The sequence below is a fragment of the Oncorhynchus tshawytscha genome, linkage group LG18, assembly GCF_018296145.1.
Source record: "Oncorhynchus tshawytscha isolate Ot180627B linkage group LG18, Otsh_v2.0, whole genome shotgun sequence".
NCBI lineage: Eukaryota > Metazoa > Chordata > Actinopteri > Salmoniformes > Salmonidae > Oncorhynchus > Oncorhynchus tshawytscha.
Window position 1 is genome coordinate 32,664,208 of NC_056446.1, and position 17,472 is coordinate 32,681,679.

At 43.3% G+C, this 17,472-nt stretch overlaps 3 protein-coding genes across 3 annotated transcripts in view; 2 read left to right on the top strand and 1 right to left on the bottom strand.

Annotated features, from left to right (window-relative positions):
* Positions 1 to 1,136: 1,136 nt before the first annotated feature.
* On the top strand, positions 1,137 to 2,596 carry LOC112217887 (SAYSvFN domain-containing protein 1-like). Its single transcript, XM_042300955.1, has 2 exons — positions 1,137 to 1,380; positions 1,610 to 2,596. Exons 1-2 carry the CDS (start codon positions 1,162 to 1,164, stop codon positions 1,925 to 1,927), a joined length of 537 nt encoding a protein of 178 aa, XP_042156889.1. The 5' UTR covers positions 1,137 to 1,161; the 3' UTR covers positions 1,928 to 2,596.
* A 2,861-nt stretch (positions 2,597 to 5,457) lies between these two features.
* Positions 5,458 to 7,409, top strand: LOC112217888 (SAYSvFN domain-containing protein 1). The gene is made up of 2 exons (XM_024378492.2): positions 5,458 to 6,224; positions 6,338 to 7,409. Exons 1-2 carry the CDS (start codon positions 6,084 to 6,086, stop codon positions 6,650 to 6,652), a joined length of 456 nt encoding a protein of 151 aa, XP_024234260.1. The 5' UTR covers positions 5,458 to 6,083; the 3' UTR covers positions 6,653 to 7,409.
* A 4-nt stretch (positions 7,410 to 7,413) lies between these two features.
* Positions 7,414 to 17,472, bottom strand: part of LOC112217889 (dynein axonemal heavy chain 8-like) — a 57,294-nt gene continuing 47,235 nt past the window's right edge. The window contains exons 69-92 of the mRNA XM_042300956.1: positions 15,935 to 16,150; positions 15,415 to 15,552; positions 15,167 to 15,294; positions 14,819 to 14,990; positions 14,423 to 14,578; positions 14,042 to 14,197; positions 13,689 to 13,871; positions 13,442 to 13,547; positions 13,008 to 13,260; positions 11,489 to 11,679; positions 11,254 to 11,375; positions 11,030 to 11,148; positions 10,677 to 10,879; positions 10,517 to 10,590; positions 10,264 to 10,416; positions 9,930 to 10,085; positions 9,712 to 9,828; positions 9,527 to 9,628; positions 9,250 to 9,410; positions 8,983 to 9,139; positions 8,570 to 8,722; positions 8,202 to 8,391; positions 7,875 to 7,996; positions 7,414 to 7,777 (exon numbers count right to left, since the gene is read on the bottom strand). Of these exons, the coding sequence (XP_042156890.1) occupies positions 7,490 to 7,777; positions 7,875 to 7,996; positions 8,202 to 8,391; positions 8,570 to 8,722; positions 8,983 to 9,139; positions 9,250 to 9,410; positions 9,527 to 9,628; positions 9,712 to 9,828; positions 9,930 to 10,085; positions 10,264 to 10,416; positions 10,517 to 10,590; positions 10,677 to 10,879; positions 11,030 to 11,148; positions 11,254 to 11,375; positions 11,489 to 11,679; positions 13,008 to 13,260; positions 13,442 to 13,547; positions 13,689 to 13,871; positions 14,042 to 14,197; positions 14,423 to 14,578; positions 14,819 to 14,990; positions 15,167 to 15,294; positions 15,415 to 15,552; positions 15,935 to 16,150 (3,816 nt within the window). The 3' untranslated portion in view covers positions 7,414 to 7,489. The remainder of the gene's footprint in view (positions 7,778 to 7,874; positions 7,997 to 8,201; positions 8,392 to 8,569; positions 8,723 to 8,982; positions 9,140 to 9,249; positions 9,411 to 9,526; positions 9,629 to 9,711; positions 9,829 to 9,929; positions 10,086 to 10,263; positions 10,417 to 10,516; positions 10,591 to 10,676; positions 10,880 to 11,029; positions 11,149 to 11,253; positions 11,376 to 11,488; positions 11,680 to 13,007; positions 13,261 to 13,441; positions 13,548 to 13,688; positions 13,872 to 14,041; positions 14,198 to 14,422; positions 14,579 to 14,818; positions 14,991 to 15,166; positions 15,295 to 15,414; positions 15,553 to 15,934; positions 16,151 to 17,472) is intronic.

A 17,472-nucleotide genomic window follows, 5' to 3' on the forward strand; every position in this document is an offset into this window, starting at 1 on the left:
CATTTATATTGTTGTTCAGTATAGGTCAAACTGAACATGATGCAAAAAGATAGCATTCAGTCTTCACACAAAACAATGCCACTGACAAGTGACAATAGATTTGTCTCTCTCTACCCCTTCATTCTGTATGGAACTGGTTTCACAAAGTGACTTCCCCCTCTCCCTCGTTGTTGAAGCCATAAGCCTTGATGACCTGTTGGATCTGGGTGGCCCATGGGGGGCACCAGCTATCGAATCGTCCCCATGTTGTAGGCGCTCTCCCGTGCCTCCTCCATCCGCGCTGAATTCTCTGGCACAGAGAAGACTTGGATGACCACACTCAGGACCACTGCATCACAAGCAGTTTGAAGAGATCTGTTCCACTACTGGGCATTAGTAATAAGACAAAAGTATGTGACAACTGTTCTTACATCTGGCCTGCTCAACGGTGAGGGTGGGCTGGGGCTGTCCATTCTGTGTCGGGAAAAAAATGTGATATTTGAGAGGATATTGCATATGTGAATCAGATTCAAATACTTATCTAGCTGACTCCTGCTTTTTTATGTAGTGTGTCAGTGAGTCTAATACTTTCCTGTGTCCATTTCTTATACAAACATAAAAGGGCATATTGATCTAGCTATATATTTACCTTTATTCGATTCATCCAGAACTATGGATGGAGAATTTTGACATGAGTAGGATTGTAGCTAAACTAGCTAGCTAGCTGAGCAGAGCTAACTATGATGTACACTTTTTTAATCTAAAATGCTCTGGAATACGCAATTAAATACCTACATAATCAGTCAATTGCATATTTGGTTACTTACAATATATAAATTGAATACAGACAAACAGTCTACCAAGAAAAGCTAGTTTGGCTTGTCAGGTGGATGATGGGGTTGACGATTTACTACACAATCTACGTCGTTACGTACGCCTAGCTGAACCGGAAGATAAACAAACTGAAGTGAAACAGATTTGTTAAAGAAAATATTTTCATACTTCCTGTGACAGTGAATTCAATTATTACCATAATACAATTTAGACAAGATTTCCGCGGTTGGGAAGACGGGATTTCACGCGAACAATCTTTTTGGGACCTCTTTAAAAAATCTAGCGAACTGTCGTGCACACGTTGCCACGCATTCTTTCATTGCTGCATGACTCAGAAGCTCTACACATATGGAGCAAAAGCTTGCGGAGTTCAGGGCCCGAAGAAGGGCTGATGTGGCCGCTAGGAAGAGCGAATCTTTTCAAAAACAACCAATAACATATTCGGACAATGGCAGCACTTTGAAGTCGGACAGTTGCCAGTCATCAACAGCTGATCCAGACACACAGGAGTTGACAGATAATCCAATCTCTGCTGTCCATCAGGCTATAAGGACTAAACATTGGGGGGTAGGCTAAAAATCTACTTAAAATACTAGGGGTTGGTTGATTACCCTACGCTGTTTAAGCCTATTCCTGGACTAATAAACACTTTCTTTGGAGATTCATTGACCATGCTTGTTAGTCAACCAGGACTATTCTTAATCTGTGTCTGAAAAACCAGATAGTAATAAACGTTGACTCCATTTTGTCAATGTTAGCTACTGTAACTTCATTTATCCCCCCCCGTTTTTTTTAGGATGACTGGCTGCTGGAGAGCACTCTGGGTCAATGGCTTGGGTCAAAGCGACTGGCTTTCACAAATCTGACTTTGCTGAAGGTGTTGCTTTGGCTGGTTCTACTTGGGCTGTTTGCCGAGCTGGAATTCGGGTTGCCTTTCTTCCTAATCTCCCTCTTCTACTGGCTGTATGAGGGGCTGCGGAGCCCAACTGCACGCCAACCTGGAGAAATGAGTGCTTACTCAGTGTTCAACCCAGACTGTCAGCCTCTCCTGGGTGCACTTACAGCTGAGCAGCTAGAGGGAGAGATGGGCTACAGACCACTGGCCAACAGATGAAACCCCTCAAGACACTCAAACAACTGACTTTAATCTGAAATGGAATAGCTACTGTACTTTAAGCTTCCCATTGTACTAAAAAGGAACTGGCAATGTATTTCTTTGAATGAAGCACATTGCTGGTATTGATTTTGAAGTCAAATGGAGCCTATTCCATACTACAAGATCATTCACCACTAGTGCACATTGATGATGCTGGAAAAGCACCATCCGCTTGTAAAATTGTATTACTGTACTAGGACCTGCTCTTTACTATTTTGGTCTTAAAACATGTAATAGTCATCTGTATGCAGATGACACTTATGTATGCCATTGCAAACTGTTGACCAGGCTAGAGCTGCAATGTGATTTTGATGCCTTATAGAAAGCCCTGGTTGGTTTAAAACGTGTACTTACTGTGGGCAAGACTAAATATGTGTTCTCTAATTCTAGCTAAAAAAATTCAGATGAACTACATATTTATTCATTGGATTGTTCTCCTATTGATCCGGTTCCTGCCTATAAATATCTGGGCATTCGGATTGACAAAGATCTAATGTAAAAAAATTATATGTATATACACTTATGGGTGAGCTAATTAAAAAGCTGAGATTTAAAGTGGGCTTCTTTTTTTTTTAGGAATACAGTACATTTCAGAAAGTATTCAGACCCCCCTCCAACTACACACAACACCCCATAATGACAAAGTGCAAAAATGGTTATTTTTACAAATGTATACAAAATAAAAAATGATCACATTTAGACAAGTATTCAGACTCTTTACTCTGTACTTTATTGAAGCACCTTTGGCAGTGATTACAGCCTTGAGTCTTCTTGGGTATGAGGCTACAAGCTTGGCACACCTGTATTTGTGGAGTTTCTCCCATTTTTCTCTGCAGATCCTATCAAGCTCTGTCAGGTTAGATGGGGAGCTTTGCTGCACAACTATTTTTAGGTCTCTCCAGAAATGTTAGATCGGGTTCAAGTCCAGGCTCTGGCTGGGCAACTCAAGGACATTCAGAGACTTGTCCTGAAGCCACTGCGTTGTCAAATTTAATTTAATTTGTCAAATATTTAGCAGGTGTTGCAAAATGCTTGTGTTCCAACAGTGCAGTAGTATCTAACAGTTCACAACAATACACACATGTAAAAGAATGGAATTAAGAAATATATAAATATTAGATTGAGCAATGTCAGAGTGTCATTGACTAAAATACAGTAGAATAGAAAACAGTATATTGTCTTCAAAGCGGGCGAAGGTGTTTAGCTTGTCCGGAAGCAAGACATCGGTGTCCGTGACGTGACTGGTTTTGCCTTTGTAGTCCATGATTGTCTGTATCCCGAGAGAGACATGTTTCTGTGAAACAGAGTATGCCACAATCCCTAATGTCTCTCTGGAAGGAAATCCTTGCCCTGATCTTGTCTACTTTATTATCCAGAGACTGAACATCAGCGAGTAATATACTCGGAAGCGGTGGATGATGTGCACGTCTCCTGAGTCGGACTAGAAGTCCATTCCAAATACCTATTCTCCACTGGCGGGGTTTTGGAGCACCCTCTGGAATAAGTTCAATTGCTCTGGGGGGTATGAACAAAGGATCTAATTCTGGAAAGTCGTATTCCTGGTCGTATTCCTAGTTTCCGGCTGTATGTAATAACACAAACATTTTCTGGGCTAATAATGTAAGAAATAACACAAAATAACAAAATACTGCAAAGTTGCTTAGGAGCTAGAAGTAGAGCTGCTATATCTGTCGGCGACATCTGTCTTGGCTGTGTGCTTAGGGTCGTTGTCCTTTTAGACTGGGGCAAAGGTTTACCTTCTGGGGTCCGGAGCATTCTGTAGCAGGTTTTCATCATGATTACTCTGTACTTTGAACCGTTCATCTTTCCCTTGATCCTGACTAGTCTCCCAGACCTGCCGCTGAAAAACATCCCCACAGCATGATGCTGCCACCACCATGCTTCAACATAGGGATGGTGCCAGATTTCCTCCAGACATGGCGCTTGGCATTCATTCCAAAGAGGTCAATCTTGGTTTCATCAGACCAGAGAATCTTGTTTCTCATGGTCTGAGAGTCCTTTAGAAGCCTTTTGGCAAACTCCAAGCAGGCTGTCATGTGCCGTTTACTGAAGAGTGGCTATCGTCTGGCCACTCTACCAAAAAGGCCTGATTGGTGGAGTGCTGCAGAGATGGTTGTCCCATCTCCACAGAGGAACTCTAGAGCTCTGTCAGAGTGACCATCGGGTTCTTGGTCACCTCCCTGACCAAGGCCCTTCTCCCCCGATTGCTCAGTTTGGCAGTGCTGCCAGCTCTTGGTGGTTCCAAACTTTTTCCATTTAAGAATGATGGAGGCCACTATGTTCTTGGGGACCTTCAATGCTGCAGACATTTTTTGGCACCCTTCTCCAGATCTGTGCCTCAACACAATCCTGTTTTGGCATTCTACAGATAATTCCTTTGACCCCTATGGCTTAGTTTTTCCTCTGACATGCACTGTCAACTGTGGGACCTTTATATAGACAGTTGTGTGCCTTTCCAAATCATGTCCAATCAACTGAATTTACCACAGGTGGACTCAAGGATGATCAATGAAAACAGGATGCACTTTAGAATGAAGCTGTAACGTAACAAAATGTGGAAAAAGTCAAGGGGTCTGAATACTTTCCGAATGCACTGTAGATCTTGCCTAAATAGCAGGAATCAGATTGTTTAGCCAACTTTCCTTCCAGCTCTTGACTGTGGTGAAACCATTTAACAGATTGCAGCTGCCGCTACTCTTAAACCTTTGTCTGTTGTCTACCATAACTCCCTTTTTGTTTACAAAGAGAGAATAATGACGTGATTGGGAATGAGACACTGATCTCAATTGGGCTACCCTGAATAAATAAAAGTAAAACAAATAAAAACATTTTTTGAAGACGCACGGGGTCGTCACTTGTTACCACAATCATAAATCTTGCCTATTTCTACAATTTATCTTCTTAAAATCTGATTTGAAACCACAACCCTACCCTTAGACACACTGCTAACCTTATGCCTATCCCTAACATTAAATGACAAAAAAAAATAAACATTGTTATCATACATTTTTACTATATTGCCAATATTTACCCCACGGCAATATACCTTTTGGGGATGTAGTCCGCCATAAAACCCTACAGAAGAAAAAAACAGTTCCAAAGAGGGCCTCTTCTTTCCCCCACTTACTGAGGAAAATATGACAGGGTAGACTAGTGCTTAGAGTGTTGGACTAGTAACCGAAAGGTTGCAAGTTCAAATCCCCAAGCTGAGAAGGTACAAATCTGTCATTCTGCCCTGTTAACCCACTGTTCCTAGGCCGTCATTGAAAATAAGAATTTGTTCTTAACTGACTTGCCTAGTTAAATAAAGGTAAAATACATTTTTAAAAATACAACATTACACTGATTCTGTTGCAAAATGTTTCAACATACACTGCTTAATTGTTTTGAAGGATGACTGAACTACAACTTCCGTTTAAGAACCATACGGAACTCAACAGCGTTTAGGTACACGGTTTCTGTTGCATCGGCGTAATGAATACACCCTAGCTCTTCATCCCTGGCTGTTGGTTTCCACAAGTTAAAGTATCTTAATGGACTATACCGTAAAAATAAATAACTAAAATTAGCTTTTTGGTCTTAATTTAAGGTTAGGCATAAGGTTAGCAGTGGTTAAAGTTTAACTAGTGACGACCCTGAGTTATCGGTTGAGTCAAGTTTATTTCCCTGCGCTTTACGACACAACAGACGTCATTACTTACGCCCGAACCGGAAGTACACATCCCGGGGTTAGTTATAAATACCTTTGCCGACGTAGAACAACATATTTTAAGATCTGTTTTCTACGGATTTCTCACGTCACTCTTTGTGACAGTGAAACTTTTATTCCATCAATGCATTGAAAGCACCTTATAAAAGCATTTCCGCTTTTGATTAGATCACGTTTCACACAATCGAGGGGTAATTTGCTAGAACAAAATGACGTCTCAAATCAGTCTAGCTAGCTAGTTCGCCAGCTATCAGTGCTTGATACCCGTCGTGCACAGTGCATACATTGTCAAGCAGTATCTAATTTCTGCATGAGTATGAATCAGAAGCTGTTAGCATTAGCAAAAGCTTGCAAAGTTCAGAGTCCCGTACAAGGGCTGGTGAGATGCAGCCCATAACATCACCTGGCAGTGGAAGCACTTTGAAGTCCGTCAGTTGGGAGTCAACAGCCGATAAAGACGCACAGGAGTTGACAAAACATCAGATGCCTGCTGTCCCTCAGGCTACAGGGACTTTACAGTGTGGGGTAGGCTAAACACAAAAACGTCAGGCACTGAGGTAGCGTCATGGCATAGGTCGTTTATTTCAATTCCACCCCTCAGTGTTAGCTAACTCGTGATTCTCTCTTCACTTTTTTAGGATGACTGTCTGCTGGATTGCATTCTGGGTCGAAGGCTTGGTTCAAGGCAACTTGGTTTTGCAAACCGGACTTTGCTGAAGGTGTTGCTTTGGCTGGTTCTGCTTGGGCTGTTCGCTGAGCTGGCCTTCGGGTTGCCTTTCTTCCTAATCTCCCTCTTCTACTGGCTGTACCAGGGGCTGCGGAGCCCAGCTAAACGTCAACCTGGAGAACTGAGCGCTTACTCAGTATTCAACCCTGACTGTCAGCCTCTCATGGGCACCCTCACAGCAGAGCAGTTGGACTGTGAAATGGGAATACTTCAGCTAACCATGTAAAGGAATAGCTACAGATTGTAACACCAGATAATGTGATTTAAACCCCCCAAATTGGTATCCATTATACTGGGAGTTACAGGTTGGTACTGCACTGAATTTTCAACCAACCTTTGATGCTGCCTCCGGCCTCGATTCGTGGAAACGGGAGTCTCGTAAAATGACCTGGTCTAGTTGCAGGGTGTCCGTTTGAATTTCTAAAATACTTTAATTTTTTTGCTCTATGAAGTAATCCAACAATGTGTACGCTGCCATCTTGTCTATTTCAAGTTCTCTCATTGACCAAGACCAGTGTCTGTCATGACATGCAGTACTTTGGGGTCTCGATCAATGAGAGAAGACTTGAAATAGACAAGGTGGCAACATACACATAGTTGGATTACTTCATGGAGCAAAATTGTTATTTTAATAACGGTGCATTTTCTTAATTCAAAGGGACCCCCTGCAACTGGACAAGGACATTGAGACTTTTCCACGAATCGAGGACAGTATCGCCAAGCTAAATTCTGTGTTACACCAAACAGTACCTAACCTGTAACTCCCAGTATAATGGACACTACATTTTTTGGGTTAAATCACATTTTCTGGAGTTACAATATGTAGCTAGTTAAGGAACTTTTTGAAATGTGAGCGAGTTGTGATTTTTCTGTTAATTATCTTATGATGCTTAGATGCCCCTTGACTCTTTCAATGAACGAAACACTAGTATTGGTTGTGATGTAAAACTGCTTGTTAATTCCATTAAAATTACTACATCTCACTAGTTGGAATTTTAAAAACATTTATTTGTGTTACTTGAGGGTTACACAAACACCCCAAAAAATACTGAGTAGTTGTCCATCATTTGATGTCACAGAGCAAGGCAACACCACGTAAGATCCAGTGATCGGGTGACTGCACCGTGCGTATCACAACCCCTGTGATGTAGGTGAGGTCTGTGCGCCGAGGCTTCTTGTAGACGGGGCAGATGTAGAACTTGGGGTCCTTGGGGGCGGTGGAGTTGATGGCGAACATGTGAATCACAGGCAGGGGACAGAACAACACCTTGGGAGTGGCTTCGATGAGACGGCAGTTCCTTCTGTCCCAGCCGGCCCCGTCCAGGTACAAACCATAGACGTAGACCCCCTCCTGAGACAGAGAATGATGGATGGCATTGAGGTAAAAAGGGAAAGCTGTATCTTGTACATGTGGTGTCAATGATAGTGTTTTGCATGAGGCTACTTACAGCAGGAGAGGCAGTGATCTCCTCCTTGCTTTGCTTCAGCACATCATTATGCAGGGTGACTGTGTCCAGAGCCCAGCCCTTGTGAGCCCTGGTTACCTCCTGCCTCATGGCGGTCAGGAAACCTATAGCCATACAGAGGGCGCAAACATAAAGAGATAGATAACAATTGTTAGATATGTCATTATAATCATATCTTCAGTGATGTAATAGGATGAAGACATGACAAGCTAATTTATGCCAAACTGTATTTTGAATATTACAAGTAAATTGAACTTACCCTGCAAGTTTGATCAGTTAGCCGATTTTCACGTTTTGAACGAGACTCACCCTGAGGGTTGAAGAAGCCAGTCATCCAGAAGGTCTTGGGTCTGCCTTCAAACACCCAGCTGTAGAACTGTGTGTTCCTCTCCAGCAGCTCGGTGAACCAGAAGCCCAGAGTGGATGACTCCCACGAGATCTTCTTCCACATGTTGGGGATGCGCGCATCAAACATGTTGTCCAGGGCATCACGCAGGTTCTAGGAGGTAAAACATGAATATGACATTGAATATTCAAGCATCAAAATAACATACAATTTCATACATTGTTATTACAGATTTATAAGCTATAAACTCTAAATATTAATTTGAAGTATCACACAATTAAAGTGTTAACATGTAATACATTATTGCGGTCATTCTAGCCAGCTCTCTTACTTCGCTCATGATGATGGTACCGTCGATGGCGAGTTTGAGGTCGACCAGACTGGTGCGCACCACTCCGATGATCCGCTGCATGCGATCCACCTCTTGGCGTAGGAAGATGTTCATGGAGTTCAAGGCACCCATCTTCACCAGCCTACCTTTCACCTACAGTACACATCACAATAGAATTTGTTGTGTGAGCATACAGTGTATTCACTCTTTACAGCCAAGGGCTGGTTTCCCAAAAGCATCTTAAGGCTAAGTCCATCATTAGAACCATATGGGAGGTTCAGTAAGTGGAAAACATTTTTAAAAAGGGAGTTATTACCAGAATTTGTACAATGAGAACATAGATCTGTATTATTTGTTGCAAAACATTTTGCTACATTGTGTTCCTGTCCTTCATAAACAGAGTGAGCACTGACCTCATGGGGTACGTAGTTGGGGGGCAACTTCTCCAGCATGTCCTCTGCCAGTCTGTAGACAATGGACTCTCTGGTCTCCCCTGCTCCTCCACCACTTTCCTTGGGCTGGATGTTGGTGATGGTGTCCAGCACCTCAGCAGATGTGTTGGTCTGATATCTGAACAAGAATAGGTATATAATATTAATGTATTCATATTGAGTATTGAGACTAACACGCAGCATAGACATGATAAGAGAGAAGCGTTGTGATGATCTACGGTGTCTTACGTAATGTCTGCGTTGGGATGCAGACCAAAGACCTGAGGTGTGTCCAGTGCAGGCAGGGTGGCGATGTACTCCATGTACTGCTCCACTGTCTTACACACAGGCACTTTGTATCCTGTGTAGAAGCAGAACGTCGGTTCAAAGATCTTGTCATTGAACCACACCTGTTGGGGAACGCATGATGCTTAGAACACAAAGTCTGTGCTTCCCACACGACTACCCACATGTACAACAGATTTATCAGGACAGTTGCGTTAACTGAAAAGGAAAATGACATTACCCGAGAGAAACAGTTGAGCAGCCGCTTGTCGTAGTCATCAGTGACCCTTCCTCCGTACTGCACCTCCCCTAACATGTAACGCACCGTGACCCATGAGACACCCTGGAGAAAAACGTTACATGTAGTTCTGTGAGCACACTATAGTCACTGTAGCTTCAGATAGACCTAGACTATTTTGATAGTACCTTCTTGGGGCTGCATTCATCCAAGTGGTTCTGGACAAACTGCACACTGGCTGTGAAGTCGGCCGAGTTGAACTCATACGGGATGTTCCAACCCAGGGGCCCGAATTTACGACGTTCCTACAACAGAGTAACAGACAAGGCAAAAATCAGTAAATTACATTAAATACAGTATATATGTAGAAATATGAATTTATCAAGACAGTGGGCTGAGTCTGTACCTGCACCACAGTGTGTAGGAAGGCTACGTTGTAAAGCATGGGTTTCCACATGGGCAGGTTGCAGATTTCCAGCTGATCCTGAGAGATTCCGGCAAAAGTACGCTTCAAGCCAGCCCGCACCCCCTGGGGGGGATCATTGGTGAACTTGATAGATGACTGGAAGAAAGAAAACAATCATGTCAGTAAATATTTATTCTTAGACATAAGGGATGTGATTAGGACAATATAGCAATTCTGGATTTTGGTTAGGGGATAGGTCCGTTTCACATGGAGAATGTAATATTGTTGGGGAGATTACTGATCTTGTCTGTGTAGGTGTATACAGGGCCTTTACCTGTAACAAGGTGATGGAGAAGCGGTCGTGGGGCTCGGTGGTGATCCACACTCTGAAGCTGTCGTGCATGGTCTCCACTGTGGTGACGGTCTCCAGCAGCTCATCCATGAATTCCAGGCCCAGATGGCAGTTCTGGAGCAGGACCCAGCCACCCTTGTGTGTACACACACAAACACTTTTAGCTATGCGAAAACATTTGTATATGCTGTACACTACATTTATTTAGAAAGAGTTGAATGTCAGAAGCCCTCACCTGTGTCATTGACATCTGTAAGAGCCTTCTTGCATGGATCTCCTGACCTTGGCCCATTGATATCGCTCTGAACTCTGCAACAAATAAACACAATATCACAATGACAGTATTGTCAGTGACTTGTTAGTGATTCATTCAGGGTGATAGGCATGGGGCTAACCTAGCCGGAGTTTCTTTGCCAGAGCGTCGATCTGGTTGGTGGGATCAGAGCCCATAGAGAGGAAGCAGATGAGGGGGGTGCGGGTGTCGCTCTCCTCCCAGGTACTCTCCAGGTTCAGGATGACAGGCTCAGCGAACCTCATGCCCATCGAGTCTCCAACGTACTTCCTGGCCTGGGACAGGGTGCGGTCAGGGCACCATGATCTGTGAGGAGAGTACAACCAAACCTGGGTTCGACCCGAATGCGCTAGCCACAACCTCAGGAAAGATCTGTTTACAACAGGCTTGTAAGAGGCTTACACAGGCCTTAGTAAAAAGTTAGTCAAATATTGATGTTGAGAAGCAGGAGCTCACCTGATGAGCAGTAGTTTATGGAAGACATCCAAGGAGTCATTGTATCCATCAGGTATCACACCATCCTCAGGGTTGTCCATGTCAAACCACACCTTCCAGCCCTTCTCATTACGAGACACCTATAAGATTAATAGAGAAGTAAAGTCAATGCAGTGTACTCCTCAGACAAAGCTGTGACCATTGCTAATGATAGAATTAATAAACACTGTAGTGTTCAGCCCCACCTGGTTCATGATCTCAGTGAACTGTGACAGTTTGCTGAGTTCCACCAAGTTGAGCCAGGTCAGATCCAGGATCCAACGGAACGGCTTGGAAGGACACGCCTTCAGGTCTAAAGCAGCACCCCCTATAACACACAGAGAACATTACATATGTACTACTACTAAACCATTACTTTATTCCTACACTGCTACCTATACAGAGATCTGTTAACTAGGATCAGTAGTGAGGATCTGATACCTTTGATGAGGATCTGGAACTCGTTCTGCTTGACGTTGTTCTTCTGCAGGTCGATCTTGAGTGCCAACAGCAGGGTGAAGATGAACTTGTGGTTTTCGTACAGCCCTCGGACTGTGTAGCGGAACACCTCGAAGGACAGGTACTCGATGATGTTAGCAATACGCTTCTGAGTGAGAGGAGACTTGTCTGACCTGTGTGAGGAAAAAACAAACAATAAAAGGTTCAAATCTAGAGGTTGTTCTTTTATACACTTATAAACGCTGTTGTGTATTTAGATTTAGGCCTATGCCATTTGTCAGGCTCATCTTTTTCCATTTGTGTGGACCAGGGTCTCTAACAGGTCGATCACAAGCTACCAGTAGCTCGCAGCCCACGTATGAGTAGCTCGGCAAACAATTCTGAAAGTACAAGCAATTTTCACGCGTTCCACCACAAACGGCCATAAAAAAAAAATTGCACAAATATCAGACAGTAGCTGGGAGCTTGCGGTGTCTATCTAATCAACGCAGCATTGTCATTATCCCACCCCTGGTTAAACACTATTGGCTTAAAAAGCCAAACCTAACGCAATATCTGCCAATTACTTTCAGCAAAACTGTCTGTGTGATGTGCGCGTATGTCTAGCACTCCGTATGTTGCCAGTTGATGTGATAACCGTCTTTTGGGTTGACTGAAATACTTTCCCTAAAACATTCTCAATTAAATGCTAACTGCAAAGTAGGCTTACCTGGCAGAAGTACAGTAAACATTAAGAACACCTGCTCTTTCCACGACATAGACTGATCATGTGAAAGTTATGATCCCTTATTGATGTCACTTGCTAAATCCACTTCAATCATTATAGATGAAGGGGAGGAGACAAGTTGAAGGATTTTTAATTTTTGAGACAATTGAGACATGGATTGTGTATGTGTGTCATTTAGAGGGTGAATGGGCAAGACAAAAGATTTAAGTGCCTTTGAACTGAGTATGGTAGTAGGTGCCAGGTGGACCGGTTTGTGTCAAACCTGCATGAACAAGCGTCATTTATGAAAGTGAAAAACAAAACAAAATCAAAAACCAGGATTTTTTAAAACTGATAACATAATTTGGGGAAAGAAAAGCAGAGTTGCTTATGAACCCTTATTTTACCAGGTATATTGGGATAAAACATAGTGCACAGCTTTTTCTTGTACACTAAGGTCCTGGGGAAGAGTTACAGGGGAGAGGAGAAGAGAAGAATGTGCCTATTTGAAAGCTAGAAGAAAAAGAGTAGCTTGCGACATCTTTTCTTGCGAGAAAAGGTTGGAGACCCCTGGTATGGACTGATATAATGTGACTGTACACAAAGTTGATCAAAAAAATTATTAAAGGGTAAACAAGTGGGTGAATTTGCTATGTGTTCTGTGTACTGAGGGATTTGATCAGGAAAATTTGGATTTTGGGATAGGTCCATTTCTATTATATTTGAATGAAGGATAAATATCTGAAAAGCAGGAATTCCTGATTCATCAGGAAAAATCCCATCCCTGGTACTGACTTGGCCATTGAGAGGTCAAAGATCTTGAGGAACTGTGCCAGGGAGGTCTGGTACATGACGTTGACCATGCTCATCTCAGTGATGAGGAAGTAGAGGATGCTGCCACGCGAGGCAGCCGGCCGGTACTCCTCTGAAGCCGTGTTGATCTTCACCTCCGTCTCGGCTGCCACGTGCAGCTTCTCGCTCACCTCGGCCGCCGTCAGCTTGGTTACCGACAGGATGCCAATCATGGACTCGTCATCAACCAGGGAACCTTGACACACACATAGATGCACGCATGCACCCACACATAGACAGAAACACACAGAAAGACACACAAACACAGACAGACACCACACACACAAACATGCAGATTGAGCAGTCTGAGTATCTGAGACATTACCCAACATCAGATGTAACACTTAATATGATTTGTTTATCCTAGGAGTCAATACCCTTGGTGGAGCTGAGCTTGTACAGCAGGTTATCCTCCAACTCCTTCATCTTCCTCTTGTTGGCTGTCACATCCTCCATTAGCTTGACTCTCTCTGCCTCCAGCTCCTGTTACAGTACCATCAGAGCATCCATGTAACGTATTGCTGACAACACCCAAACCAATGCCTCTGAAGTCCTGAGGGAAATGTTCACATAGTTTTTATAAAGGGGTTATGAATGGTTTATAAAGTGTTAATGAAGGCTTACGTATTTCTCGGTGAGGATGACTCGGCCCAGCAGCTGGTTCTCCAGACCCTTCATGGTGACAGTGAAGTCTATAATGGAGGTCTTGGCGCTAACCTCGGGCGTGTACGCCGGGTTAGGCAGCTTGGTTGTGATGTAGAGCTGGAAGCCATCCATCACGTCGGTCTCCTTGTCTCCCACTTTCACCTACAACCAATGAGCACAGGTTTGAATGGGAGCCTAATTTCCCAATTAGCCTGGCATCCAAACTGATTTTGCTACATTTCATGGTGAACACAGTGTTCAGTCTGGTTTAACCAGGCTATTTCACAACACTGCTGTTCAAGTCAAACTGATCTGAGAGCTGAGGTATGTACCTTATAGGTGGAGCCGGACTTGATGAAGTTTTTCTCCAGCACGTTGTCCAGGGCGGGGTCCAGATCCTCTCGGACGTCCTCGATGAGCAGCGGTCGTCCCATCGACAGACTGTCCTCCAGGTGGGTACGGAAGTACTTGTGGTTGAGGGACGTGACCTGCAAGAGATATCATGGTCGTGTTCAGTAGGGGAAAACAAAAAGGTGTGTTCCTATTGGATACATTCATGTAGTACCTCCTAGTTTGATTCTGTTCTACAACACTTTCTACCTACTAAACATGGCCAGTCATGAGTTCTTGGGAATACATTGAACCAATAAATGTAGTTTTCACACTGGTGTGTTTGTTTGTAAGAGTGTGAATGTGAGAAGTGAGTGGCTTACCTGCAGATCATTGGCTTTTTCTTTCTTTTTAATCCACGCCTTGCCCTGGGTCTGAGGGTCGATGAGGAGAGGGAACCTCGTGGCCTTGGTCACGATGATGCCGTTCTGCACTGACAAGTCATCTCCAGGAAGTCCCTGTAGGTTCCACTCGCTTATCTGACACACAGAAAAGGGAAGGATGTTTCAGTGTGGTGCTTTGGGACATAACAAAACACATTTCGTACAACTTCTAGTTCAGTGAAATGGATACTAAGAACCACTTTGGAAATAAGTGTTTTCGTTAATATTTTAACGTGTTATCCTCTGGGATTCAAATGAAAATGTTGTCGATGACTGTTTTGTTTGCAACTCAAAAGTAAAATTAAATTCACTATTGCGTTCATGATATTTTCTTACAGTAGGTGGGTCCACCAGCATAGAGATAATATTGAGGTTATCAGTGAAAGGGATTTTCCTCTTCCGGAGCTCTGCTTCCCAGATGTCCTTTAGGAGCATGTTGCGGAAGTTCTGGTTGAAGGGTCCACAGTACGACAGGAAGCCAGTGAGCTGGAGGACATCCCCTACGAGTCTATCCAAGAGACGACAACAGATGGTCAAGGGTCACATTGAAAAGCCTCTGATGGAAAGAACTGAGCATTGATATTGTCTGTAGTTTATTGTATTACATTGCATTAAATCTTGGTACATAGTAACAATGACTTTAGTCAGAACACTGAAAGTAAAGAAACTTGATGCTATCCCTGCCTGTTGATCTGTGATTTAAACTGTTTGCTCTGCTCTGTCCAGCGCACTTTCTCTCCACTAAGCCCATCAATGAGTGCTGACGCTGCCACCATTTTATTCCTGCACATCTCTGCATCGTCCAGCAAATCCTGTAAAGCATCACAAAATCAACTATTTGAACTACATTTTATTCTGCTATTCTATCTATATATTTATTTTGCAATATTCCTATTTTAAGAATACATTCTTTTTTAAGGATTGGACCTCACCTGTTTCTCTTTCATAGCAGCATCGAACTTGGCCTGTACTTTGTCCAACTCTGCCTGTTTCTCATCCAGCTGAGACTGAGCACTGGCTAGCTCGGAATTGGCTATTGACAGTCTGCCCTCTTGGATAATCAAGTTAGCCTGTCCACACACGTGGAGAAAAACTACTGTTCACAATGCTTATCTAAAGGAAAAGGGGAATACCTAGTCAGTTGTACAACTGAATGCATTCAACTGAAATGTGTCTTCCACATTTAACCAAACCCCTCTGAATCAGAAAGGTGTGGGGGACTGCCTTAATCGACATCCGTCATCGGTGCCCCGTGAACAGCAGGTTAACTGCCTTGCTCAGGGGCAGAACGACAGATTTTTACCTTGTCAGCTCGGGGATTCAAACCAGCAGGTCCATTTCGGTTACTGGCCCAACACTCCAATATATCGGATCACACACACACACAAACACAAATAGTGTTCCCATGCTACTTCATGGAGGGTAGAATCATTCAGCTTATGTTCCCCGTACCTTGAGTGGCAGAACTTCCTTGTTGATGCCGAAGAAGGTGGCCATGGCGGAGGTCCAGGAGAGCAGGCCTGCCACGTTGCCGCACACTTTCTTGGCACACTCAAACGTGTAGTCCTCCATCTGGAAGTAGGGCTGCAGTAGCTCCACCATCTCCTCGTTGATGCTGTCCTTGGGGAACTGCTGCAGTGACGCCATGAAACCACTGCCGCTCATCAGCTAAAAAGGCAAAAAAAGAAAATACAGAAGGCCAGCAATTGAAGTAAAACAAAGGACACAGCTCATAAGCCAAAGTACATAGAGGGGGAGGGGGGCTTTGGCCAAAACATTAGCTACAACAAACCAAACCAAGAATTGAGCTACAACAAACCAAACCAAGAATTGAGCTACAACAAACCAAACCAGGGCATTAGCTACAACAAACCAAACCAGGGCATTAGCTACAACAAACCAAACCAGGGCATTAGCTACAACAAACCAAAGCAAGACATTAGCTACAACAAGCCAAGACATTAGCTACAACAGACCAAGACATTAGCTACAACAGACCAAAGCAAGACATTAGCTACAACAGACCAAAGCAAGACATTAGCTACAACAGACCAAAGCAAGACATTAGCTACAACAGACCAAAGCAAGACATTAGCTACAACAGACCAAAGCAAGACATTAGCTACAACAGACCAAACCAAGCCATTAGCTACAACAAACCAAACCATTAGATAAAACAAAGCAAGACAGCTACAACAAATCAAAGCAAGACATTAGCTACAACAAATCAAAGCAAGACAGCTGCAACAAACCAAACCAGGGCATTAGCTACAACAAACCAAACCAAGACATTAGCTACAACAAACCAAACCAAGACATTAGCTACAACAAACCAAACCAAGACATTAGCTACAACAAACCAAACCTAGACTTTAGCTACAACAAACCAATACATTAGCTACAACAGACCAAAGCAAGACATTAGCAACAACAGACCAAAGCAAGACATTAGCTACAACAGACCAAAGCAAGACATTAGCTACAACAGACCAAAGCAAGACATTAGCTACAACAGACCAAACCAAGACATTAGCTACAACAGACCAAACCAAGCCATTAGCTACAACAAACCAAACCATTAGATACAACAAACCTTGACAGCTACAACAAATCAAAGCAAAACATTAGCTACAACAAATCAAAGCAAAACATTAGCTACAACAAACCAAAGCAAGACATTAGCTACAACAAACTAAAGCAAGACATTAGCTACAACAAACCAAGACATTAGCTACAACAAACCAAGACATTAGCTACAACAGACCAAGACATTAGCTACAACAGACCAAACCAGGGCATTAGCTACAACAAACCAAACCAGGGCATTAGCTACAACAAACCAAACCAGGGCATTAGCTACAACAAACCGAACCAGGGCATTAGCTACAACAAACCAAACCAAGCAATTAGCTACAACAAACCAAGCCATTAGCTACAACAAACCAAACCAAGCCATTAGCTACAACAAACCAAACCAAGATGGCGACAAC